This window comes from Arachis hypogaea, chromosome 5 (genome assembly GCF_003086295.3).
Source record: "Arachis hypogaea cultivar Tifrunner chromosome 5, arahy.Tifrunner.gnm2.J5K5, whole genome shotgun sequence".
Lineage (NCBI taxonomy): Eukaryota > Viridiplantae > Streptophyta > Magnoliopsida > Fabales > Fabaceae > Arachis > Arachis hypogaea.
In genome coordinates, this window is record NC_092040.1 from 30,261,674 (window position 1) to 30,289,539 (window position 27,866).

The 27,866-nt window shown below is 35.5% G+C and overlaps 2 protein-coding genes and 1 long non-coding RNA gene across 6 annotated transcripts; all 3 read right to left on the reverse strand.

Moving 5' to 3' along the window:
* Positions 1 to 230: 230 nt before the first annotated feature.
* On the reverse strand, positions 231 to 2,509 carry LOC112803373 (uncharacterized). The gene is made up of 6 exons (XM_025846874.1): positions 2,346 to 2,509; positions 2,012 to 2,126; positions 1,614 to 1,933; positions 1,010 to 1,184; positions 869 to 913; positions 231 to 710 (listed from the first exon to the last, which is right to left on the reverse strand). Exons 1-6 carry the CDS (start codon positions 2,507 to 2,509, stop codon positions 231 to 233), a joined length of 1,299 nt encoding a protein of 432 aa, XP_025702659.1.
* Positions 2,510 to 3,340: 831 nt separating this feature from the next.
* On the reverse strand, positions 3,341 to 4,909 carry LOC112803374 (uncharacterized). Its single transcript, XM_025846876.1, has one exon. It carries the CDS (start codon positions 4,907 to 4,909, stop codon positions 3,341 to 3,343), a length of 1,569 nt encoding a protein of 522 aa, XP_025702661.1.
* A 14,412-nt stretch (positions 4,910 to 19,321) lies between these two features.
* LOC112799638 (uncharacterized) lies at positions 19,322 to 25,475 on the reverse strand. Of its 4 annotated transcripts, none has more exons than XR_011881965.1 (3): positions 24,726 to 25,470; positions 22,108 to 24,639; positions 19,322 to 19,965 (listed from the first exon to the last, which is right to left on the reverse strand). It is a non-coding gene; the product is annotated as an uncharacterized lncRNA (long non-coding RNA). The 4 variants fall into 4 exon arrangements; XR_011881964.1 differs by lacking the exon at positions 19,322 to 19,965 and adding an exon at positions 20,556 to 20,629 and having other exon boundaries at positions 24,726 to 25,469; XR_011881966.1 differs by lacking the exon at positions 19,322 to 19,965 and having other exon boundaries at positions 21,831 to 23,078; positions 24,406 to 24,639; positions 24,726 to 25,466.
* Positions 25,476 to 27,866: the final 2,391 nt, after the last annotated feature.

Below are 27,866 nucleotides of genomic sequence, written 5' to 3' on the forward strand. Positions count from 1 at the left end.
ATTAAAACCTCCTTGAGCAAAACCCTTTTGGGAAAAATCTCAAGTCAGGAAAAAGAGTACTAGCATGCTGCCTCTTCTTAACTATAATATTGCTTTAAGGAATTGACATTCCATGTATTGGGGATTCTGGTGCCATCCAATTGTTCTAATTTGTAAGCTCCTCTTCCAAGGACTTCTAACACGCGGTAGGGACCATCCCAGGTTGCTGCAAGTTTTCCGTGGGATGTAGGTCAGCGAGTTTCTTCAGTTTTTCTCAGCACCAAATTGCCAGTGTTAAATGACCTTGGTTGGACCCTTTTATCATGACGTCGGCCGATCTGTTGTTGTAGGGCTTGGTGGCGAATTGCTGCTATATTCCTAACCTCTTCTATTAAATCAAGCTCTGCTCGGCGAGCCTGATCATGGTGTTCGACTTGCGCTCGTAAGGAGTGCTGTGAAATCTCCAACGGGATCATTGCCTCGGACCCATATACCAAGCGAAATGGGGTTTCTTTGGTGGATGTATGTATTGTAGTATTGTATGAACATAATACTTCTGGGACAAGCTCGGCCCAAAGTCCATTGGCATTGTCGAGCTTTTTCCTTAAGGCATGTAAGAGGACCTTATTAGCAACCTCGGCTAGCCTATTAGACTGTGGATGTTCCACAGATGAGAAGTGTTGGTTTATCTTTAGATTCTGCAAAAAATTCTTGAAATTATGGTCGATAAACTGCGACCATTGTCAGTGACAATATGGCGAGGAATACCAAATCGGCATATGATATTTTTCCAAACAAATGATATCATTTGGGAGGATGTAATCCTTGCTAAAGGTTGTGCTTCAATCCACTTGGAGAAATAATCGATAGCAACTACCAAATATTTTACCTGTCTCGATGCAGTGGGGAATGGGCCGAGGATATCAATTCCCCACTGGTTAAATGGCCAACTTACCATTGAATGGTGAAGTTGTTCGACTGGTATGTTAATGATCGGGGCATGCTTTTGACACTAGTCGCAAGTTCTGACCTTTTGTCTGCTGTCCTCCCACAACGTCGGCCAATAAAAACCAGCGCGGGGGATTTTCTGTGCTAGGCTTCTTGCCCCGGAGTGTATCCCACAGATTCCTTCATGAGCTTCGGCTAAGACAAGATCTACTTCAGACCTGTCCAAACATTTCAAAAGTGGTCGGGAATATCCCCGCCTATACAGGACATTATTCATTAGTGTAAAGAAAGAGGCATGTCTTCTAAATTTTTTCTGATCTGAGACCCTTTCTGGAATGGAACCATCTCGGAGGTATTGCATATAAGGTAACTGCCAACTGTTGCCACTTGAAATTCTTAGGATATTAACTATATGAATGCTCGGCTTATCTAAAGTTGATTGTAAAAGTGTTGCCGTGTGTGTCTGTTTGGTGGCTAATTTTGACAAAATATCTGCCCTGCTATTTTGATCTCTAGGGATATGACAAATTTCAATTTTTGAAAAACTATTTATCAACTATTGAACAATATCTAGATATTGTAGCAGAATTTGGTCTTTTGTTTGAAAACTTTGATTTACTTGCTGAACAACTAACAATGAATCACAGTAGACCTTTAATCTAATAATGTGTAAATCAATGGCTAACCTTAGCCCATCAATGAGGGCTTCGTACTCGACCTGGTTATTACTGGCTTTAAAAGAGAACCGCAGAGAATGTTCCATGATTATGCCCTCCGGACTTTCTAACAATATCCCTACTCCAGACCCTTGAAGGTTTGAAGCTCCGTCAACGAACAAGGTCCATTCCAGGCTTTCTGCGTCCAGATATGGTTCTGTGAGTTCGGCGACAAAATCAACCAAGTACTGCGACTTGACAGATCCTCTTGGTTGGTATTGAATATCAAATTCTGAAAGCTCGATGGACCATTTGATGAGTCGTCCTGCTAGTTTAGGTTTAGAAAGAATCTGTCGAAGAGGTTGTCCAGTTCTAACGATGATTGTGTGACTCTGGAAATATGGTCAGAGCTGCCTCGATGAGAAGACCAGTGCGAGGGAGAGCTTTTCTAACTTCGGGTAACGAAGCTCGGCACTTTGTAATGACTTACTCACAAAATAAACCGGATGTTGGACCTTCTCAGCTTCTGTTATAAGGACAGAACTAATTGCGACATCAGTAATAGACAAGTATATATATAACGGCTGACCGAGCTTTGGTTTTTGTAAAACAGGTGGTTTTGAAAGAAATTATTTCAAATTCATGAATGCAGCTTCACAGTTTTTGTTCCATTCAAAATGCTTTGCATTCTTTTTTAAACACTGAAAAAAGGTATAGGATTTAAGTGCCAAACATGGTAAAAATCTCGATAAAGCGACTAGCCTTCCTGTTAGTCTTTGAACGTCCTTTATTGTTGTTGGACTCTGCATATCAAGTATTGCTTGACATTTTTCTGGATTTGCTTCAATGCCTCGACTAGTGAGGATAAATCCGAGGAATTTTCCTCCGGTAACACCGAAGGCGCACTTTTCAGGATTTAATCTCATGTTATAACGTCAGATCTGTCCAAAAATCTTGGCTGGGTCGCGGATATGGGAATTGCCGACCATAGTCTTGGCGACCATATCGTCAACGTAGACTTCGATATTCCGACCTATTTGGTTCTCAAAGACCTTGTTCATTAGCCTTTGGTACGTTGCACCTGCATTCTTTAATCCAAAAGGCATAACATTATAGCAGTAATTACCATACTCGGTTATGAAAGCTGTTTTTTCTTGGTCTGATGGGTGCATGAAAATCTGGTTATAACCAGAGTACGCGTCCATGAAACTCAAGGAACCATAACCACAAGAGTTATCGACTAAAGTGTCAATGCAAGGTAAAGGATAAGCATCTTTAAGACATGCCTTATTTAAGTCGGTAAAATCGACGCACATGCACCACTTACCATTATTCTTTTTTACCATAACAACATTGGCGAGCCATGTTGTGAACCTGATCTCTCGGATGAAATGAGCATCAATGAGCTTTTTAACCTCCGCCAAGGATGCAAGCTTCTTCTCAGTACCGAGATTTTTCTTCTTTTGTGAGATCGGCCGAGCTGCTGGATTAATTGCCAACTTGTGCGTAATAATAGATAGATCTATCCCAGGCATGTCACCGGAGGTCCAAGCAAACAAGTCGGCGTTCTCCCGTATGAATCTTACAAGTTGCTCTCTTTCTTCTGTACTGATCGATGTTCCCACAAAAGTGAACTTCATGGGATCTTTAGTCAGTGCGACCTTTGTTAATTCCTCATTTGGCATATGCCAATCTTCAAAGTCGGCTCTTGGATCAAGCTCGGTCAACCTTATTTGTTCGGATTGTATGGAATTGACCTACGCCGTGTTATTCTTTTTGATGGGCTTCAAGCTTGTGTTATACCATTGTCGAGCTTCGTGGAGGTCGCCATGGATGGTTGCTACTAAATTATCCCGCACAGGGAACTTAACACAAAGGTGAACCGTGGATACAATTGCAGCAAATCTATTTAAGAATGGTCTGCCTAATATGAGATTATAAGGGCTAAAGCAATCGACCACAAGATATTGAATGTCTTGCGTCTTAAATAATGGTTGCTCACCGAGTGTGGTTTGTAACCACACAGAACCCAAAACAGGGACTCGCTCTCCTGAAAATCCTACCAAGTCTCCATGGTATGGTTGTAGAATGTTGCTGCTTAGCTTCAGTTTTTTGAACATGGTAAAAAATAACACGTTGGCACTGCTTCCAAGATCGAGTAGTACTTTGTGGACTACCAAGTCCCCCAATTGAACAGAAATTATCACTGGATCGTCATAATTGGTATCAGTATGACTAAAGTCGGTTGAACGGAAAGTCATCTCTGGGAAGTCCTGAACCGGCTGAGGACCTTTAAAGGCATCTGTGGCTTTCAACATGGCCCTGTAAGTGCGTTTTCGGGCTAAGCTTGTGTGTCCGCCTCCAGCATATCCTCCCGAAATACAGTTGATAATCCCTCTGGGTTGGGCTGGTGTTTTATCCTTTTCTTTTGATGAAGGCCCTGCTGCGGAGGGGTCAGAGGTGGAGGTTACTTTCTTCTGCATGTGCCCTGCAATAAATTTATCAAGGTGGCCTTGTCTTGCAAGACGTTCGAGTAGATCTTTGGCGATCACACAATCATCGGTTGTGTGCCCGTGCTTCTGATGGAAGGTGCAATATTTAGATTTATCAATGCCTTTGGATTCCGGGTAGTTGCTAGCTTTGCGGGGAGGCTTAATTAACTTTGAATTGAGTATCTCTTTGATAATGTCATCTCGCTTTATGTTGAACTGGGTGTATGACTCATAACGGGAAACTGGTTTAAAGGCTTTCTTACTATCCCGGGGTTTATCATCATCCTTACTGTTGACCGATCTTTCTGCTTTTCGGGCTTGTCGAAGCTCTTCGACATCTATCTGTCCCTTGGCTTTCTCGTGAAATTCGGCTAAGGTTTTTGGTTTAGCGACGGCAATTGTCTCTTGAAACTTGCCCGGACGAAGGCCGCTTTTAATGGCATGGAAATGGACTTCGGGATGGAGATCCGGGATTCTCATGGTGACCTTTGTAAAACGTGTAATATAATCCTTTAAGCTCTCTTGTGGGCCTTGCTTGATGGTCGTCAAGTAGTCAGAATCATGCAGATATATTGCCAATGCTACGAAGTGGTCTTCGAACTGTTTGGCTAATTCCTGGAAGCGCGATATTGAATCTGCAGGCAAAGAGCAAAACCAGTCAAGTACAGGACCATCTAAAAAGGATGGAAAATAACGGCATAAAATAGGGTCGGATGCACCGTTAACGATCATAATAGATCGGAATTTTTTGATATGCTGCTTTAGATCTCCGAGCCCGTCATACGGGGTTAAAATCATCGGCAGGGTGAACTGTCTGGGAAGTTGAAAATTCATTATGTCGGCTGTAAACGGGCCGGCAGAGTTGTCGCGCTCCTCTTCGTCCGCGTCTGCTTAGGTTTCTTCAGTTCTACGAGCCCCATCTTCCTCGTGCTGAGGTGTTTCAGAAACATGAGTCGGCGCTGATTGACGCTCATGGTTTTCTTCTCGGTCATGGTGATCATTGTTATGCTCTATTCGAGCGTTGACTAATTGCGCGATTTGATTCTGCATTCTCTAATTTTCTTCCGCCATTCGTTGGTTTGCTTGTTAAAGCTCTGTCACCATTCGTAGGAGCTCGGATGAGGTGGGGGGAGGAACATCAGCCATGAGTGTATTTTAAGGGTGTTTTGGGACCTTTTGCGAATGATATTCCAAGCTTTTTCGGCCCCACGGTGGGCGCCAAGTGTTCTTGCCTGCTTAATCCGAGGTATAGCTCGTCCTCCGACCAAGATTAGCAAACTTTTCGGCTGGATCACGATATACGTCGGCAATGGATGAACAATGGGGTTGGGAACCTGCAAAGGCACTCCAACGCTCATATTTTAGTGGAAAGGTCGGCCGTTATCCTTGGATTGTAACGTCCAGGGAGAGAATTAATTGTGTATCTGACGTTATTGGTTTAAGGTTGTTTATAGCTCGTTATGAAATGATCGGTTACGTCGTTACAATTATGAATTAGACGTTACCGAGCTATAACTTATAACCGATGATTACTGGTCATATCACCAGCAATTTACAACAGTGTGTCTAAATTTTTTACACAATTGACAACTGAACCGTAAAAAATTTCGATTTCATCCTTTACCAAAATGCTGTACAATATTGAACTTGTGTCTGCTTCTAACATTAAAACTACCTCTTGAGTTGTAGCCTCGGCCAGAACCTGACTTGACTTGATGATTGTTATGTAAGGAAAAAAAAAAAAAAACTCATGTTCATATTATTACTATTATTATTGCACGAGTGGATTGCTTACTTTTTTATTGACTAAGAAAACAAATCGTGAGGGAAAAAATATATCGGAAATGCAACCCACGTTTACTTGCCGTTATAAGTTATAGAACTGTATTATACTGTTAATTAATTATTTATTTATTTATAAACTTGGAATAATCAAAGAGGAATATATAGAAAATTCGAAATGCAGCCGACGTTTTATTTTAATCAACATGTTTTTTTGTGACTTTATTTTAATCAACAATGCAAGCTGTATATTTCAATCCTAAATAAAATACTAACTGCTGATAATAAAAAAGTTGGATTATTGTAAGAGAAAATGCCAACCTTTTACGATTAAAAGATTTGGAACGTGAATCACCGTAAATAGAAAAATAGAAATGTTTAGGGCAATAATTAGCGACATGCTTTGCTTTAATTATCTTTAGTTAGTGATTAGCTTTATTATCGTTCTCTATTCCCTTCATCGTTTTTGTGTCCCAAGCTAACTAGACCCTAAATTGAATGAACCGTTGGCGTGTTTGTTGTTTCCCTCTCTAGTATGCATGTCTCCAATCAATGTAAAGCAGCACATGTTTTTTCCTTAAAAATTTTCAAACCTCACCGAGTTTCTCAAACACGTGCGTGATTATTACTAAGGTTTAGTTATCGTGTGGGTGATTATTATTACCATGTGTTTTTAAAGCATTAAAAAGTTTTTATAAAAATATAAAAAATTATTTTTAATACATTTGTTATGTATTATCAAAAATGTTAAAACTTTTATTAATAATAATTTTAAAGATATATATCAATTAAATTATTATTATTATTATTATTATTATTATTATTATTATTATTATTATTATTATTATTATTAGAATAAACTCCACAAATTATTCGTCTAGAATCGTTCATTCACATAAATAACTTAATAATAATAAGACATATCTTTAGTTTTTGTTAACTTACTTTTAATAGAAAAAAAATAAAGACTTTTAATCTAAACTCATATTAATAACTTATAAACTTTACTTAAGAACTATATCATAATGCAAACCTCTATTTTAGCCAATGAGTTATAACTTAAATGACAATAATTTTTTTATATATACTCATCTAAGAGATTGCAGGTTTGAGTCTCCCTATTTTTTGTAAAAAAAAAAAAGTACCTAATATATTGATCATAGTTATTAGAACTGAACCGTCAGTCGACCCAGTTAAGTTACTGAGTCACTGGGTTAATGTTCAACCGGTAGGTCACTGGTCGAACCGTTTGACCCGATAATAATTAAATAAATATATACAATTATAATCAAATTAAAATTTTGATGCATTATATTTAGTTATGTCTGCAACTTTACGTCAGTAAAAATAATTATTTTTTATATTAACCGTAGAATGATTATTCAAAAGAATAGAGATGATTGTTAATTATGTAAAATATTTTATATTGTTAGTATATTAAAATTAAACTATAAAATAAATAAATACAATTTTTTAATGGAAGAATAAAACTAATATTTTATATTATTTAAATTGTATTGCTTTAATTTAAATATAATTGCTTTTAGTATAATATATATAGTTATTAGTCTTTAGTATGATAATAAGTGTATTGGCGTTGCTTTCATAATATATATAATTATTTACCCTAATAGTATTAAAGGACATGTTAACCTAGTGAAAGATTGATACTTGTCTATCTCAAAAATCCCAAGTTCGAGCCATACTTATATTAATTTTTGAATTGATTGATCGGACCAGTTTAAAATTTGGTTCACCAATTTTTTAGTCGAACTAATATCCTTAATTTTTAAGAATAAAATTAGTGGTAAACAACTTGCATTTAGTTTACTACTTAACTTGTTTTCTAATTCTTATTCAAGTTTGCTTTTAAATCCTTTAATATTCCATATTCTTCAATGTTTGGTCAAAACTTTCAATTCATATTTGACTTTAATTTAAGTTTTTTTTGTACTTGATTCTTCTTGCTTCTAATGTTTGATGCATAAGCTCATGATATTAGCAACTTGCACTAGTAAGCAATTAGAGATATTTTAATTTGTCAAACATATCAACTTCTATAATCTTCTTAATTATTCTTCCTAATATTGATGAATTTAGTTTGCATTTCTCTTGGACAGTTGAATATGAGTTATCATATTAGAGATTTTATAACTTTTTAAAACTTGATTAATGATGAATGACAAATTTAAAAAATAAAATTTTTCAATTTTTTTAAATTTTATTATAAAATAGAATATTTTACTGTATATTTTTTAAATAAGACTAAGAAAAAATATGTGAGAACAAGGATGAATTTAAAAAAGACAAGTAGTAACTTTGGCTCCTCTAGAAAATTATAAACTCCTATATGCTATTCTAATGAATGCATTACATAAAATGAAGCTTAATAGTGTAGTGATAGTAAAAGAGTTGACCATATATCTTATGTACTTAAAATTCAAACCTCTTCTCATATATTTACATTATTTGTAATTTTTTATTTGGTATAGAGTTTCTCATTTTTACATTACTTTTTCTTTAAATTTAAATGTTACACTTATTATTATATAATATTTTAATATTATTTATAATAACATTATTTTTAATTTTATTTAATTGTTTCTTGTCTTTTTTACTATTTCTTCTTAATTTTTATACATATTATCATTATATAAAAATACTTTAATATATTTTAAATTTATATAACAAAATTATTAATGAGCAATTGATTTATATTATTTTATGTCATATTTTTTAATGATATAAAACATAAAATATAACTCACTGTCACGTGAATTGACAAAATAAATTAATTAACAAAAAAAATTCAAAAATAGATATTTTATATTTTATTATATTTAAAATAAAATATTATAAGAATTGAGATAATTTTTTTATTTCACAAATACTTATTAATATTTTTTAAATTAAAATAAGACACTACTCATCATTATATATATTACCAAATTTATAAAATTATATTTGATTATACAATATTTTAATTTTCAGCTTTTTTTATTATATTCTTGGATCTCTCCTGTGTAAAAATTACATTTTATAACAAAATTAAAAGAAAAAAATTGAAAAAATTAATTTCTTCAAGCTTATTTACATATTTAATATTGTTTTTCTCAAACTAAGTTTGTAGAATTAAGTATTCTAAACATCTTTTCTAATTTTATTATAAATTATTGACATGTTTAGTTTAATTATCAACATAGAGAAATGATCAAATTGAAAGTTTCAATAAAAAAACAAGAGACCTGGGCTGAAACACTTGACAAGGAAGATTGGAGAGAATAATAAAAATATTGTAAGAGCAAAAAAAAGTAGGAGAAGATGTAGGAATGGTAGAAAAGTGAGATGCTGAGTAGTAAAATTGAAGCTGTTAATGAAAGAGAGGAGAGTGTCTACCCAAATCAGGCACCCACATTGATATGAAGATAATGATGTGAAATATTGTCAGAGTTTGAAAAAATTATCAACAATTCACAACATTCAAGGGATCCAAATATTTCTCCGAGATGATGTTTTTATGTGAGACAAAACATCAATCCTCGTTTGTGGATATGCAAATAGAAAAGTGTGAATACAAAAAGAGTTACTATTGATCCGAATGAAATGGCGGGAGGGTTGATTGTTGCATGAAAGGATGAGGTAAAATTAGAGATCCAGATGACAAGGAATTTTTTTATATGGATTTCAGTAGATAACCAAGAAAGACAGATCACTTGGCAAGTCTTGGGAGTCCACCTAAGCAGTATAGATCAGATATGGAAAAGTCAATATGTGAACTGCTCAACATACTCAATCAAACAGGAGATATATTTGTAGTTATGAAAATTTCAGTGCAATATTGACAAACCACAAAAAGAGAGCAGTAGAAGGAAATATCCACAATCTATTCAGAGTTTTCAGAGATTTATTAATAGGAGTGGTTTGATTGATATGAATTTCACAACTAAAAAGTTCACTTGGTAGAATCGCAACTATCAGGAAAGGGCCATCAAGAAACGATTATACCATACTTTAATTTCTAAAAAACTAAGAGAATAATATCAGATGACCATTGTTACTCATTTGGAAGACTTGGGATCAGATCATAGGCCCTTCATGCTAATCACATTCAAAAATAGTAAAAAATAAGAGGAGGTTCAAATTTCAAAAAAGGTAGTATGAAGAAGAGAAAATTGATAAAATAATTAAAGATACTTATCTAACTCATATAGAAGGATCTCCTTTGTACTAACTGTTTCAAAAACTGAAGTTATGCAGACAAGAACTGGTTAAGTGGCAATCTTTAGATATAAATAATAATAAGAAATAGATGATGAGATTGGAGGACAAGCTCACGATTTTGAAGGAGCATCTTGAGTTAGTTGAGAAGTATGAAATTTAATAAATTGAGGATGAGTTATCTGAAGTCTATCTTAAAGAAGAGAGGTTCTGGAAGAAAAAATCTAGAGTGAAGTGGTTGCAATGTGGGGATCAGAACACTAGATTTTTTCATTCTAAGAATCAGGCCAAATGTAACACCCTACTACACTAAGCTTTACGCTTAAGCCGTAAAACAGAGGTGGTGTGGTATTACGACCTCTGGTGGACAAAATTGTGATCAACAATAATGGCTCTTTGGCATGTGCATAAAAACATTAACTCAGCACTTTCTTTTCACAATCTCGTTCAACTAACCAGCAAGTGTACTGGGTCGTCCAAGTAATAAACCTTACATGAGTAAGGGTCGATCCCACAGAGATTGTTGGTATGAAGCAAGCTATGGTCACCTTGTAAATCTCAGTCAGGCAGATTAAATGGTTTATGATAAGTTTGAAAATAAATAATAAACAGAAAATAAAATAGGATAGAAATACTTATGTAAATCAATAGTGGGAATTTCAGATAGGCGTATGGAGATGCTGTGCTCCTCTTGAATTTCTACTTTCTTATTACATTCATCCAATCTTTCTTACTCCTTTCCATGGCAAGCTGTATGTAGGGCATCACTGTCGTCAATGGCTACTTTTCATCCTCTCGGGAAAATGGTCCTATGCGCTGTCACTGCATGGCTAATCGTCTGGAGGCATTACCCTTGACAATGGCTACATCCCATCCTCTCAGTGAAAATGGTCCAAATGCTCTGTCACAGCACGGCTAATCATCTGTCGATTCTCAATCAGGTTGGAATAGAATCCCTTGATTCTTTTGCGTCTGTCACTGACGCCCAGCCTTCAGGAGTTTGAAGCTCATCACAGTCATTCAATACCGGAATCTTACTCGGAATACCACAGACAAGGTTAGACTTTCCAGATTCCCGGAATCCTACTCGGAATACCACAGACAAGGTTAGACTTTCCGGATTCCCATGAATGCCGCCATCTATCTAGCTTATACCACGAAGATTCTGTTGGAGAATCTAAGAGATATGCGTCCGGCCTAGAGTAGAACGGAAGTGGTTGTCAGTCACGCGCGTTCATAGGTGAGAATGATGATGAGTGTCACGGATCATCACATTCATCAAGTTGAAGTGCAACGTATATCTTGGAATAAGAATAAAAGAGAATTGAATAGAAAATAATAGTAATTGTATTGAAACTTGAGGTACAGCAGAACTCCACATCCTTAATCTATGGTGTGTCGAAACTCCACCGTTGAAAATACATAAGTGAAAGGTTCAGGCATGACCGAATGGCCAGCCCCCTAAAACGTGATCAATAGCCTCTTAAGATGAAGAATAAAACAAAACTGAGACCAAAGATGAAACGTGGTCAAAAGACGACTAATACACTAGTAAAAAGTCTTATTTATACTAAACTAGCTACTAGGGTTTACATGAGTAAGTAATTGATGCATAAATCCACTTCCGGGGCCCACTTGGTGTATGTTTGGGCTGAGCTTGATCTATCCACGAGCTGAGGCTTTTCTTGGAGTTGAACTCCAAGTTATAGCGTATTTTGGGCGTTCAACTCCGGATCATGACGTGTTTCTGGCGTTTAACTCCAGACAGCAGCATGTACTTGGCGTTCAACGCCAATTTACGTCATCAATTTCCGAATAAAGTATGGACTATTATATATATCTGGAAAGCTCTGGATGTCTACTTTCCAACGCCGTTGAGAGCGCACCAATTGGAGTTCTGTAGCTCCAGAAAATTCATTTCGAGTGCAGGGAGGTCAGATTCCAACAGCATCAGCAGTCCTTTTGTCAGCCTTTTTCAGAATTTTGCTCAAGTCCCTCAATTTCAGCCAGAAATTACCTGAAATCACAGAAAAACACACAAACTCATAGTAAAGTCCAGAAATGTGAATTTAACATAAAAACTAATGAAAACATCCCTAAAAGTAGCTTGAAGTTACTAAAAACTACCTAAAAACAATGCCAAAAAGCGTATAAATTATCCGCTCATCACAATACCAAACTTAAATTGTTGCTTGTCCCCAAGCAACTGAAAATCAAATAGGATAAAAAGAAGAGAATATACTATAAATTCCAAAATATCAATGAATATTAATTCTAATTAGATGAGCGGGAGTTGTAGCTTTTTGCTTCTGAACAGTTTTGGCATCTCACTTTTTCCTTTGAAATTTAGAATGATTGGCTTCTCTAGGAACTTAGAATTTTGGATAGTGTTATTGACTTTCCTAGTTAAGCATGTTGATTCTTGAACACAGCTACTTATGAGTTTTGGCCGTGGCCCTAAGCACTTTGTTGTCCAGTATTACCACCGGATACATAAATGCCACAGACACATGACTGGGTGAACCTTTTCAGATTGTGACTCAGCTTTGCTAGAGTCCCCAGTTAGAGGTGTCCAGAGCTCTTAAACACACTCTTTTGCTTTGGATCACGACTTTAACCACTCAGTCTCAAGCTTTACACTTGGACCTTCATGACACAAGCACATGGTTAGGGACAGCTTGATTTAGCCGCTTAGGCCTGGATTTGGGCCCTCCTATCCATTGATGCTCAAAGCCTTAGATCCTTTTTACCCTTGCCTTTTGGTTTTAAGGGCTATTGGCTTTTTCTGCTTGTTTTTTTTCTTTTTCTTTCTATATATTTTTTTCGCCATTATTTTTTTTTCACAAGCTTTTGCTTTTTCACTGCTTTTTCTTGCTTCAAGAATCAATTTCATGATTTTTCAGATCATCAATAACATTTTTCTTTGTTCATCATTCTTTCAGGAGCCAACAGTTTTAACATTCATAAACAACAATATCAAAAGACATATGCACTGTTCAATCATTCATTCAGAAAACAAAAAGTATTGTCACCACATCAATATAATTAAATTAAATTCAAGGACAATTTTCGAAATTCATGTATTTCTTGTTCTTTTGAATTAAAAATAATTTTCATTTAGGAAAGGTGAAGGATTAATGGATTTTATTCATAGCTTTAAGACATGGTTACTACATACTAATGATCATGAAGTAAAGACACAAAACATAAATGAACACAACATAAAAACCGAAAAGTAGAAAGAAATAAGAAAAAGGAATGAATCCACCTTAGTGAGGATGGCGCCTTCTTGAAGGTCCAATGGTGCTTTTTGAGCTCCTTTATGTCTCTTCCTTGCTTCTATTGCATGATTCCTAGTAATTTTGGTGTTCCTATCCTTAGTTGCTCCCAATAATTGTGTGGAGGACAATTTATCCCCTGAGGTATCTCAGAGATCTCTTGATTTGCAGTCAAATGTTCTACCACTGAGCTATAAACCCTTTACATGAGTCTTTCCATCTCCCATGACTCAGAGGTGGAAGCTTTTGTCTTCCTTTTTTTCTCTTCTTCTTTTTTTTTTGAGGTTTCTCTGGTCTTAGGTGCCATCAATGGTTATGGAAAAACAAAAAGCTATGCTTTTACCACACCAAACTTAGAAAATTGCTCGCCCTCGAGCAAGAAAAGAAAGAAAAGATGAAAAATAAGAAGAAGATATGGAAAAGATGGAGGGATATGTGTATTCGGCTATATGGGTGGGATTGGGTGGGAAAGAGATTTTGAATGTTGAAGGTAGGTGGGGTGTTTGGGGAAGAGTGGATGGATGTGAGTGGTGAATGGAAAACAGAAGGGATGACCATGAATGGAGAGAGAGAGGGCGAGGTAGGTGGGGATCCTGTGAGGTCCACAGATCCTGAGGTGTCAAGGAATTCCATCCCTGCACGAAATAGGCATGTAAAATGCCTTTGCACACCATTTTGGCGTTGAAACGCCGAGTGGTGTACATTCTGGGCGTTCAACGCCCATATGTAACATGTTTCTGGCGTTGAACGCCAGTTTCATGCTTGTCACTGGCGTTCAGCACCAGCTTTTCCTCTAGGCACATTCTTGGCGTTCAAACGCCAGAATGTTGCTTGTTTATGGCGTTCAGCGCCAGATTCATGCTCTGTTTTGGTGTTGAACACCAGCCAGATGCTCCTTACTGGCGTTGAACGCCAGTCTGTGCTTCCTCCAGGGTGTGATTTTTTTCTTCTGCTGTTTTTGATTCTATTTTTAATTTTATTATTTTTTCGTGACTCCTCATGATCATGTACCTAATAAAACACAAAATAACAATAAAATAAAATTAAATAAAAATTAGATAAATAAAATTGGGTTGCCTCCCAACAAGCGCTTCTTTAATGTCAATAGCTTGACAGTGGGCTCTCATGGAGCCACAAAGGTGATCAGGTCAATGTTGTATAGTCCCAACACCAAACTTAGAGTTTGGATATGGGGTCTTAACACCAAAATTAGAGTTTGATTGTGGCCTCCCAACACCAAACTTAGAGTTTGACTGTGGGGGCTCTTCTTGACTCTGAACTGAGAGAAGCTCTTCATGCTTACTCTCTTTTGTCACAGAGGGATGGCCATGTGCCTTAAACACAAGGTAGTCCCCATTCAATTGAAGGACTAATTCACCTCTGTTGACATCTATCACAGCTTCTGCTGTGGCTAGGAAAGGTCTTCCAAGGATGATGCATTCATCCTCTTCCTTCCTAGTGTCTAAGATTATGAAATCAGCAGGGATGTAAAGGCCTTCAATCTTTACTAACACGTCCTCCACTATTCCATAAGCTTGTCTCAATGACTTGTCTGCCAATTGTAATGAGAACAAGGCAGGTTGTACCTCAATGATCCCCAGCTTCTCCATTACAGAGAGTGGCATAAGATTTATCCCTGACCCTAGATCACATAGAGCTTTTTCAAAGGTCATGGGGCCTATGGTACAAGGTATTATAAACTTGCCAGGATCTTGTTTCTTTTGAGGTAGAGTTTGCTGAATCCAGATATCTAGCTCATTAATGAGCAAGGGAGGTTCACTTTCCCAAGTCTCATTACCAAACAACTTGGCATTCAGCTTCATGATAGCTCCTAAATATTGAGCAACTTGCTCTCCAGTCACATCTTCATCCTCTTCAGAGGAAGAATAGTCTTCAGAGCTCATGAATGGCAGAAGGAGATTTAATGGAATCTCTATGGTCTCTATAGGAGCCTCAGATTCCTTTGGATCCTTAATAGGAAATTCCTTCTTGCTTGAGGGACGTCCCAGGAGGTCTTCCTCACTAGGATTTTCGTCCTCCTCCTCTCTTGTGCATTCGGCCATATTGATCACATCAATGGCCTTGCACTCTCCTTTTGGATTTTCTTCTGTATTGCTTGGGAGAATACTGGGAGGAGTTTCAATGGCTTTCTTACTCAGCTGGCCCACTTGTGCCTCCAGATTTCTGATGGAGGATCTTGTTTCACTCATGAAACTGAAAGTGGCTTTTGACAGATCAGAGACTAGATTGGCTAAATTAGAAGCGTTTTGTTCAGAATTCTCTGTCTGTTGCTGAGAAGATGATGGAAAAGGCTTGCTATTGCTTAGCCTGTTGCGTCCACCATTGTTAAAGCCTTGTTGAGGCTTTTGGTGATCCTTCCATGAGAAATTTGGATGATTTCTCCATGATGAGTTATAGGTATTTCCATAAGGTTCACTCATGTAATTAACCTCTGCCATGGCAGGGTTCTCAGGATCATAAGCTTCTTCAGAAGCTGCCTCTTTAGTACTGTTGGATGCATTTTGCCATCCATTCAGACTTTGAGAGATCATGTTGACTTGCTGAGTCAACACTTTGTTCTGAGCCAATATGGCATTCAGAGCATCAATTTCAAGAACTCCCTTCCTCTGAGGTGTCCCATTATTCACGGAATTCCTCTCAGAAGTGTACATGAATTGGTTATTTGAAACCATGTCAATTAGTTCTTGAGCTTCTGCAGGCGTTTTCTTTAGGTGAATGGATCCACCTGCAGAATGGTCCAATGACATTTTTGAAAATTCAGATAGACCATAATAGAATATATCTAATATGGTCCATTCTGAAAACATGTCAGATGGACACCTTTTGGTCAGCTGCTTGTATCTTTCCCAAGCTTCATAGAGGGATTCACCATCTTTTTGTTTGAAGGTTTGAACATCCACTCTCAGCTTGCTCAGCTTTTGAGGAGGAAAGAATTTATCCAAGAAGGCAGTGACTAGCTTATCCCAGGAGTCCAGGCTATCCTTGGGTTATGAATCCAACCATATTCTAGCTCTGTCTGTTACAGCAAAAGGGAAAAGCATGAGTCTGTAGACTTCAGGATCAACTCCATTCGTCTTTACAGTCTCACAGATCTGCAAGAACTCAGTTAAAAACTGATAAGGATCTTCAGATGGAAGTCCATAAAACTTGCAGTTTTGTTGCATTAAGGTAACTAGCTGAGGTTTCAGCTCAAAATTATTGGCTCCAATGGCAGGAATGGAGATGCTTCTTCCATCAAATTTGGACGTTGGCTTTGTGAAGTCACCAAGCATTCTCCTTGCATTATTATTATTTTCGGTTGCCATCTCCTTCTCTTGTTCTAATGTTTCTGAAAGGTTACCTTTAGATTGTTGTAACTTAGCTTCTCTTAATTTTCTCTTCAGAGTCCTTTCAGGTTCTGGATCAATTTCAACAAGAGTGCCTTTTTCCTTGTTCCTGCTCATATGAAAGAGAAGAAAACAAGAAAAGAAGAGGAATCCTCTATGTCACAGTATAGAGATTCCTTTATGTTAGTAGAAAAAGAAAGGGGAGAAGAATGAAGAAGAGTGGGTTCGGATATTTAGGTGAAGAGAGGTGAAGAGAAGTGTTAGTAATTAAATAATTAAATAGAATAAGAGAGAAGAGATAGAAAATTCGAAAATAATTTTAAAAAAAGGGTTAGTAATTTTCGAAAATTAAGGATGGATTAAAATTAAAATTAAAATTTGAAACAATTAGTTAATTAAAAAGAATTTTTGAAAAAGGGGTGAGATATTTTCGAAAATTAGAGAGGAAAGAGTAGTTAGGTGATTTTGAAAAAGATAAGAAACAAACAAAAAGTCAAATAGTTAGTTGAAAAAGATATTAAAATCAAATTTGAAAAGATAAGAAGATAAGAGGTTAAATAAGATATTTTGAAATCAAATTTTGAAAAAGATGAAAATTTTAAAAAAGATAAGATAAAAGATGAAAATATTTAATTTTCAAATTTAAAATTACTTACTTCACTAACAAGAAACTTCAAGATAAGATTCTAGAACTTAAAGATTGAACCTTTCTTAACAAGAAAGTAACAAACTTCAAATTTTTTGAATCAATCACATTAATTGTTAGTGTAATTTTGAAAATATGATATAAAGATAAGAAAAAGATTTTGAAAATAATTTAAAAAAGATTTTTGAAAATTTTCGAAAAAAAAAAGATAAAATTGAAAAGATATGATTTTTGAAAAAGATTTTAAAAAGATAAGATTTTTTAAAATTGAAAATTTGACTTGACTTGTGAGAAACAACTAATTTTAAAAATTTTTGACCAAGTCAACCCAAAATTTCGAAAATTTGGAGGGAAATAAGGAAAAGATATTTTTTTTTATTTTTGAAATTTTAAAGATGAGAGAGAAAAACATAAAAATGAACCAAAATATGAAAATTTTGGATCAAACACTTAATGCATGCAAGAACACTATGAATGTCAAGATGAACACCAAGAACACTTTGAAGATCATGATGAACATCAAGAACATAATTTTGAAAAATTTTTGATGCAAAGAAAACATGCAAGACACCAAACTTAGAGATCTTTAATGCATGGACTCTAACAAACAAAAAATGCATATGAAAAACAAGAAAATAAACCAAACAAGAAAACATCAAGATCAAACAAGAGGACTTACCAAGAACAACTTGAAGATCATGAAGAACACTATGAATGCATGAATTTTTCGAAAAAAATGCAAGAAAAATTTTTAAAGCATGCAATTGACACCAAACTTAAAAATTGACTCAAGACTCAAATAAGAACACAAAATATTTTTTGTTTTTATGATTTTATGAATTTTTTTTGGATTTTTATTAATTTTTTCGAAAATAAAGTTTGAAAAAAAACGAAAAATAAAAGAAAAATTTTGAAAAAAAGATTTTTGAAAAGAAAATTACCTAATCTGAGCAACAAGATGAACCGTCAGTTGTCCATACTCGAACAATCCCCGGCAACGGCGCCAAAAACTTGGTGGACGAAATTGTGATCAACAATAATGGCTCTTTGGCATGTGCATAAAAATATTAACTCAGCACTTTTTTTTCACAATCTCATTCAACTAACCAGCAAGTGTACTGGGTCGTCCAAGTAATAAATCTTACGTGAGTAAGGGTCGATCCCACAGAGATTGTTGGTATGAAGCAAGCTATGGTCACCTTGTAAATCTCAATCAGGCAGATTAAATGGTTTATGATAAGTTCGAAAATAAATAATAAACAGAAAATAAAATAGGATAGAAATACTTATGTAAATCAATAGTGGGAATTTCAGATAGGTGTATGGAGATGCTGTGCTCCTCTTGAATTTCTACTTTCTTATTACATTCATCTAATCTTTCTTACTCCTTTCCATGGCAAGCTGTATGTAGGGCATCACCATCGTCAATGGCTACTTTTCATCCTCTCGGGAAAATGGTCCTATGCGCTGTCACTACATGGCTAATCGTCTGGAGGCATCACCCTTGACAATGGCTACATCCCATCCTCTCAGTGAAAATGGTCCAAATGCTCTGTCACAGCACAGCTAATCATCTGTCGGTTCTCAATCAGGATGGAATAGAATCCCTTGATTCTTTTGCGTCTGTCACTGACGCCCAGCCTTCAGGAGTTTGAAGCTCGTCACAGTCATTCAATACCGGAATCTTACTCGGAATACCACAGACAAGGTTAGACTTTCCGGATTCCCATGAATGCCGCCATCTATCTAGCTTATACCACGAAGATTCTGTTGGGGAATCTAAGAGATATGCGCCCGGCCTAGAGTAGAACGGAAGTGGTTGTCAGTCACGCGCGTTCATAGGTGAGAATGATGATGAGTGTCACGGATCATCACATTCATCAAGTTGAAGTGCAAAGTATATCTTGGAATAAGAATAAAAGAGAATTGAATAGAAAATAATAGTAATTGTATTGAAACTTGAGGTACAGTAGAACTCCACACCCTTAATCTATGGTGTGTAGAAACTCCACCGTTGAAAATACATAAGTGAAAGGTTCAGGCATGGCCGAATGGCCAGCCCCCTAAAACGTGATCAATAGCCTCTTAAGATGAAGAATAAAACAAAACTGAGACCAAAGATGAAACGTGGTCAAAAGACGACTAATACACTAGTAAAAAGTCTTATTTATACTAAACTAGCTACTAGGGTTTACATGAGTAAGTAATTGATGCATAAATCCACTTCCGGGGCCCACTTGGTGTATGTTTGGGCTGAGCTTGATCTATCCACGAGCTGAGGCTTTTCTTGGAGTTGAACTCCAAGTTATAGCGTGTTTTGGGCGTTCAACTCCGGATCATGACGTGTTTCTGGCGTTTAACTCCAGACAGCAGCATGTACTCGGTGTTTAACGCCAATTTACGTCATCAATTTCCGAATAAAGTATGAACTATTATATATTGCTGGAAAGCTCTGGATGTCTACTTTCCAACGCCGTTGAGAGCGCGCCAATTGAATTTCTGTAGCTCCAGAAAATCCATTTCGAGTGTAGGGAGGTCAGATTCCAACAACATCAGCAGTCCTTTTGTCAGCCTTTTTCAGAATTTTGCTCAAGTCCCTCAATTTCAGCCAGAAATTACCTGAAATCACAGAAAAACACACAAACTCATAGTAAAGTCCAGAAATGTGAATTTAACATAAAAACTAATGAAAACATCCCTAAAAGTAGCTTGAACTTACTAAAAACTACCTAAAAACAATGCCAAAAAGCGTATAAATTATCCGCTCATCAACCTCTAAAATAAAATGAGTACATATAATAGCAGAAGAATTATAATATGCTAGGACCCTTGAAGAAAAGTGGAAACAAAATCACAAAATAAAAGTGCAACGCTCAAGGAACGGGTTAACCTGCGTGCTAAGGAAACCATAACTATTAAACATAAGATAACAGAAGTAGGAATAGAGTGCCAAAGATACAAAATAACAAGCTCCTAACTCAGCCTGCGAAGTCAAGACTGGCCGGAGAATATTTACATATATATACATACATATCCAAAACCCAAAAGTACATATACACAATACTGTCTCTCCATAAACCTCTAGGAGGATCAAAAGAACAAGTTATGTGGAGAGAAAACTAAGTACATACATACATATATATATATATATATATATATATATATATATATATATATATATATATATATATATATATATATACATCATAGCATAACAAAATAACCCTGTAACCACTCCTCTTCAAGAGTCCAGACGCCTAACGAGATGCCTCTCGACCTGCATCTGAAAAACAACAACATAGTATGGAATGAGAACCGGAGGTTCTCAGTATGGTAAAGGTGCCACACACATAATATATAAGGTCCTGGGAATGCCAGAGGTACTCTTAGAACGCCGACACTCAGATTGTAGAGCTTAAAGTATTAAACAGAAGCCATAAAAGGTGGTTTACTAAGGATATTTAAACCTAACTTAACTTAACCTTAAATCTAAATCCCATTCTGCCATTCCTCCTTACCTCCAACTCCATCATGCATTTTCACAGACAAGTAAACAAACAAAGGCAAGCACAAGAAGGTTACAAGTACTGCAGATAATAACTATACATTTAACATGGCAAGTACATTTAGGCACACCCAGTTAATACACAAGTAAGTAATTCAAGTAATATGCATATGATGCATGCCTGTCCTATGGCTGATGAGGCTCATCTGTCGGTTATCCAGCCAACCCGACAAGTCTGAATTGTACTTAGACTGTCCCCCGACGTGCATCCCCAAAAGTTTATGCATAGTTTTTTCTCAAATAATCAATAATACTCAATGGGGGTAACATTCCCGGGAATTTATATAGTGCCCGGTCACACACTTACGTCGTAGGGTCAACAGAGTATCGAGTTTTCAACCTGGTACACGTGGTGGCAAGCCACGACACTTAATCCAGGGAATCTCGTATCTCAGATTATTCAAATTCATAAGCCATATAAATAATTCAATTATAATTCATCAACATCAACATCATTCTCAATCGCATTTCATTCATCATCATACATCAATCATATTCAATCCTTATCCTTCATTATCACACCTCCCATTCCGTCCATCAATAGTTCCAATTCAAAACATAACTCATTCTTTTCTAAATGAATCAAACTTAAAACATGCTCATTTTCTTAATAACTCTAAATCAAACCATATAACCTTTGAATCTAAATCTTTTTAAATAATCATATAAACAAAATCTCTAATCTCTAATTTTTATAAAATTTCGGCAGCATCTCCTCTAAAACTCGGACTTTGCCACCCTATTCGGGTCCAAACCTGCATTCTTTTCAATTCAACATTCCCTTCCTCATTATCATAACAATCTCCACAAAAAATCTACCTCAGATCAACAATTAAACTCATACAATATTCAAATCTAACAACCAAAATTCAACTAAGAGTCATAGTTCACAAATCCTAGGCTTTTAACACAAAATACCTCAAATCAATAATTCACCGAATCATTAATTAATCAACAAGCACCAAACCAACCATGTTCATCAACAATAACATTCAACTATAATTCTCTCCAAATTAACATAACAACATTCACCATCCAAAATTAATAACTAATTATCCAATAAACTTCAACCAATTATATTCATCGACAAATTACTAAATATTAAACATACACCTGCATTCCAACTTATCCTATGGTCATCTAGCCTAAGTTTTCACAGAACATTATATATTAAATACAAGAAATCTAAACCATACCTTAGCCGATTCCCAAGTGTTATTCCAAGAAAATTTTCCTAAAAGAACACAGCCCTCAAAACCTCAACTAATCCGCTTCCTCCAAGTTCCAGTATTCACAATTTCAAGCTCCAATTATTTATTTTCAACCTAATACACATTCATAACACATATATACCCAATTTAATACTCAAAGCTCAAATTTAATGAAATTAAAATAAAATTATCGTATCCTCACCTTACCCAAGCTTCACATAAGCATGAGTGAACGTTTTTCTCAAGCTAATTGAATCCTAAAATATCAAAAATCAAAGAAACTCAACCTTCCCATTCAAAAATCCGAAAATTGGGGAAAAAAAAGGCTGAGAGTGATTAAACAAGTTATCAGTGAAATTGTTCCGGTAGAAATGTAGAGCTCGATGCAGTGGACGCGTGGCCGCAAACAGTGCGACAATCGGAACTCGGACGGAGAAGTTACGGGAGTTGGAAAGTTACCGTAAGGGTTTGGGAGTATTTTCTTCTCCCCGTGGCTTTTCACGCTGCAGCTGGTGAAATGAAGAAGAAGGGGCTTTCGGGCTCATTTAAAGTGTGGGTCCGGTTGGACCGACAACCCGGTTCAGGCCTGGTTCAACCAATTTGGCCTGTTCGGTCTAATTTTGGACCTTTTTTCGAAATTGGTGTCAAAATTCTCGTTTCGATGAGCTCTATCCTAATTTAATATAATATTCACATTTCTAATCCTCATTAAAAACAAATTTATTAACTAATTATCTACTAATTTAACCGGGGTTTACACCAAAAATAGAAAAAAAAAGATATAGAGGCTAGAAGACGAGAAGAACTATGGTGTACTACACCAGAATCTATAGAAACGAGGGATCAGAGGTACTTTCAGGAGTTGTTTTTAGTAGGAGATCTTCAAGACCCCTTCGATGTGCTGGGTGGTTTAAGGAGAAAAGTGCCAGCTGAGACTAACTGCAATATGACCAAACCTGTAACAGATGAAAAGATTAAAAACATTATTTTCTCTATTAATCTAGACGTTGTCCCGAGAGATAATGGCTTTATAGCCACATTTTTTTAATTCTATTAGGTTGTTATCAAGTCAAAAGTGTGCAAAATGGTGAAAAGCTTCTTTAGAAGTAACAAAATTCTCAAAAGCTTCAATCATACTCAAATTTGTCTCATTTCTAATATTTTAAATGTTGTGTCTATGAATCATATTATACCATTAGCTTGAGTGCAATTTTCTATAAAATTATCTCTAAAATCTTAGTACACAGACTCCAGTCTCTCATGAATAGAGTCATTAGTGACAATCAGAGTGCTTAGATTTATTAGTGATAACATTATAGTAGCTCATAAGTGTATGCACTTTCTTAAATCTAAAATCTATTGTGATTATGATTTAGCTTTAAAGATTGACATGAGTAAAGCCTATGATATAGTGGAATAAAATTTTGTGTGGTTTGTTATAAAAAAGTTAGGTTTTTCTAATAAATGGATTAATTGGATAAAAAAATACGTGTCTACTATTTCTTACTCTGTTATTGTGGATGGTACTCCTGCTAATTTTTTTAAACTATATAGAGGACTTCATTAAAGAGATCTCCTCTCTCCTTATCTATTTCTACTATGTGTAGAAAGTCTTTCTTTTCTGCTCCACAAAAGAAAACAGAATAATCTATCTCAGGAACTTTGGTTGAAGAGTAGATGCTCCTCTATCAATCATTTACTATTTGCAGATGACTTACTTCTTTTATGGTGATCTCAGTAGACAGAGGATAAACTTTAATAAATTTTGTAGTATTTTTCAGTAAAAATACTCTTTAGCAGAGTAAACAAGACCTAACCAATGTATTAGATATCTCTAATGTGAGTACACAAAACAAATATCTAGGATTACTTTCTACAGTCATGAGATCAAAGACAGAGACCATTGCTTATGTTAAAGACAAAGTTGTAAAAAAGTTAAACCACTGCAAACGTTTTTTTTTTGTCGGCTAGTGGGAAAAAAATACTGATAAAAGCTGTAGGGACAGTCATTCTAATCTATACACTAAGTTGCTTTAAGTTTTTGGAATTTCTAATTGATGAATTGCAAAAAAATGATGAAAAACTTCTAGTGGGGTCAAAGACAAAATCAATTGAAAGTTGCATTGAATTGGTTGAGATATTTTGAGCAGACCAAAAAATAAAGGAGACACGAGTTTTAAAGATCTAAAGGTCTTCAACCTAGCAATGTTAGCTAAATAAAACTACTAACCAACCATATTCGCTCTTCTCTAAGATATACAAAAATAAATACTTCAGGCTTACCTCATTCTCAAATGCTCAAGTAGAAAATAGATTATCTTGGGCCTAGAGAAGCCTCTTAGAAAGAAGGAAGGTGCTAAAAAAAATGTTAAATGGCGAGTGTCAAAACAGGAATCTGTGAAACTCAGAGATGACCCATGGTTAGGTTTGAGCCTCCCTTTCAGACTCCCGAATAAAGCTAGAAACCTTGATCTCCTCTGAATGAAACAACTTCTAGATGCATCTGGAAACTGGAACCTGCAATTGATTCAAGAATATTTTAGCTCAGAAATTACAATTCAAATCAATCAAACTCCAATAGATGAAATAGAAGACTCCCTCACCTGGACTATAAATAATTCGAAAAAATACGTTGTCAAATCATGATACTCCATAGCATATTAGTTCTTCTAACCCTCTAATTGACCTTCTTCCAGAAAGATTCAAGAAAAAAAAAATTTGAAAATCTATTTGAAGTTTAAAGTGCCAATTTAAAATTCGTGTTTTTGTTTGAAAACTACTTCATAATTGGCTAGCAATTAAAGAGAAACTCTATGAACGTCTTCTTCATGCGGATGAACAGTACTCCCGTTCTATTATTGCTCCGAAATCAGTCCTTCATGCAACAGTTTTTTTCTCTTAAATAATATGTGTTTGGGACGACTCACCTTTGAGCAGTTTGATCCTCAAAAACCTACAGCTTTACAGATGAAATGATTTTTATTTCACATGAAATGAATTATATTATAAAATATGAAACCCTATATATCTTCCATAATTTACATAAAAATGGGATTAGCCAACAAGAATGACCGAAGCAAGAAATAAAAATAATAAATAAATAAACAAAAACAAGAAACGCATTTAAAAAAGTTGGCACACATATATTCTGAACAATGATTGGCAAATGCAACAACCCACTGTGGAAGAAATTAGAACTGTGTGAAAATGTGATGAGTTCATCATCATTCATCAGTTAAATGTTCATCCAATCATGCATAGCCGCTGTATATATATTATATTACAAAAATATTTTGCGATCAAACTAATTTTATAATAAAGTATTTTCAATTTTTTTTCCTTCACACATGCACTTTTACATTTTCTCCCTTTTTTTCTCCAATTTTTTCTTCTGCATTTTTTCCTTTCGTTCTTTCTTTCTTTCATTTTATATTTTATGGTGTTTTATGAAAAAAGAAAAAACAGAAAAAAAAAGTGAAAAAGTGAAAAAAAAAAAATATAAAGACAAAAATACAAAATTCTTTGCGCACAAATTTTTAAAAAGAAACACAATAATAAAATACATACATTTGGGCTTTTACAAATTCCTGTGTTTGACTTTACAAACTTTTGTGTTTTATATTGTTGAAATTTCTGTGTTTTTAAATTTCAATTTAGCTTATCTTTATGTGAGTCAATAATAAATACTTTTTTATGTATATGTATGTATATATTAGGTTTTGGTTTTATTTACAAACCCTAGACCTGGATCATAATCTATCATCAATATAATTAAGACATATATATATATATATATATATATATATATATATATATATATATATATATATATATATATATATATATAAAAGCAAATCATGAGTTAGATGGTGTAATTTGAAAAACAAACAATAGCAAAATCCTAATAGTATTTATATCTGTTTAACTAACATATATCAAACACGTATTAAAGTTATTAATTAACTTTTTTATAAAATTCATACAAAATTTAAATTTTAAACATGTTTATAATGAATTTACTAAAATAAAAAATTTGAAAACTTTTATTAACAATAATTTTAAAACCTGACCTAGCTAAATTCATTCAGTATTCATGTCATTTAATTTGGAGTGTCGGTTGCCCTTTCTTATATAAAGCATGTCATACTTTCTTGCCTTAAAGTTTACGGCATGGGTTATGCTGTCACCGAAAATTTGCTCCCCCTTATTGGCACAATAATGTCCTACAACTCTTAAATAGTGGACCAAATATATATGATGCGACCAAGATTGCTATTTTTAACCTTTTTGGGAGCCCACGTTATCAAGCAAAAATAAAAATTGTTCCTCTACAGACGAGCCTTCACGGATCGGATTGATTCAGATTTAAAGAGAAACGATGACGAAGAGCTAGTTCAGGTGGCGTTTTATTCCTCTCCACCACTAAGGTCTAGAGTTTAAATTTTAGAAGATACATTTAAGGGGAAAAATGTGATAAATGTGTGAGAAGTATGTGGGTGTGTTGTGTACTTAGGATTGGGAGTTGTCCAATTCACTGATCACAAAAAAAAAAAGAAATGATAATGAAACCAATTAAATTGTTTTTGGTTTGGATGCGATATTGGTTTTAATTTTTTTTATACGTATTCGAATTAAATCAAACCGATTAAAAATAGATAGGAATGTTAACACCACCCGAATATGCGGATATCTACTATGCCTCTATCTGTTCGGAGCGAATTTTTATCAAGGTGAATTTTTCGACGGGACGAGAGTGAGATCGGGTTTAGGTAATACCTACCTCGATATATAAATAATATATATAATTCTAATATATAATATATGTAATATATGTAAAATAATTAGTAAAATGATTAATAATATTGTATTATATTTAAATTTTTACTTTAATTTATGTTATGTATGTGATTATGGTTATATAAATTTTGAAATTTAATTTTATTTATTGAATTTTAATAATTATAGGGACGGGGTGGGTACCCGCAGAGGCGAGTTAGAGTTCAACATTTTACCATCCGCGGGTAAGAGTACACTACTACAAAAACGGAATATAGCGACAGACAATTAGCAGCTGTTTTGACAATGGTCGCTATTTGATGGTTTTCCAGCAATTTCAGTAGTGATCGCGAGAAGAGCCGCTATTTGATTTGGTTTTGCTACAAATTTTAAAAAAACGCTACTAACCTAATTTTTTTTGCGATATTTTAATTTCCCTTTCCCAAAAACACAACACTCAGCAGCTGCAACAAATAAAAAAAGAAAGAAAGAAATGTTAAGAGAAGAGAGGGAGAAACGGAGAAGGAGAGGAAAGGGAGGAAGGAGTCGGGCCGGCGCTGCTGAGTTCGCCGCCGTCGTCGCGTTGCCGTGCTGTCGAAAAGCCAGAATCGCAAGAGTAAGAACTGCGAAGAGAGAGGGAGGCCGCATCAGCTCACCGCGAAGCCAGCGCCGTCGTCATCCTCATCGTGTGTCTGCACCGTCGCGTCTTGCCACCGCCGCCACCACTAAGCTTGCCGTTCATCACCATTGAAGCGGAAGAGAGAGAGAGTGTTCGCGAAGAGAGGGAGAGCACACACTCACGAAGGAGAAGAACGACGAAGAGTGAAGGAGAAGCAGAAGACGATGAACCCAGGGGAGAAGGAGGAGGTCCTTTCTTGCACCGTGTTGCTCTGCCGCTGCGGCTGCCGTCGATTGGGGTCAAGGCCGTCACCGTGGCACCCTGTTCCAGTCGCCATTAGGGTTTTTTG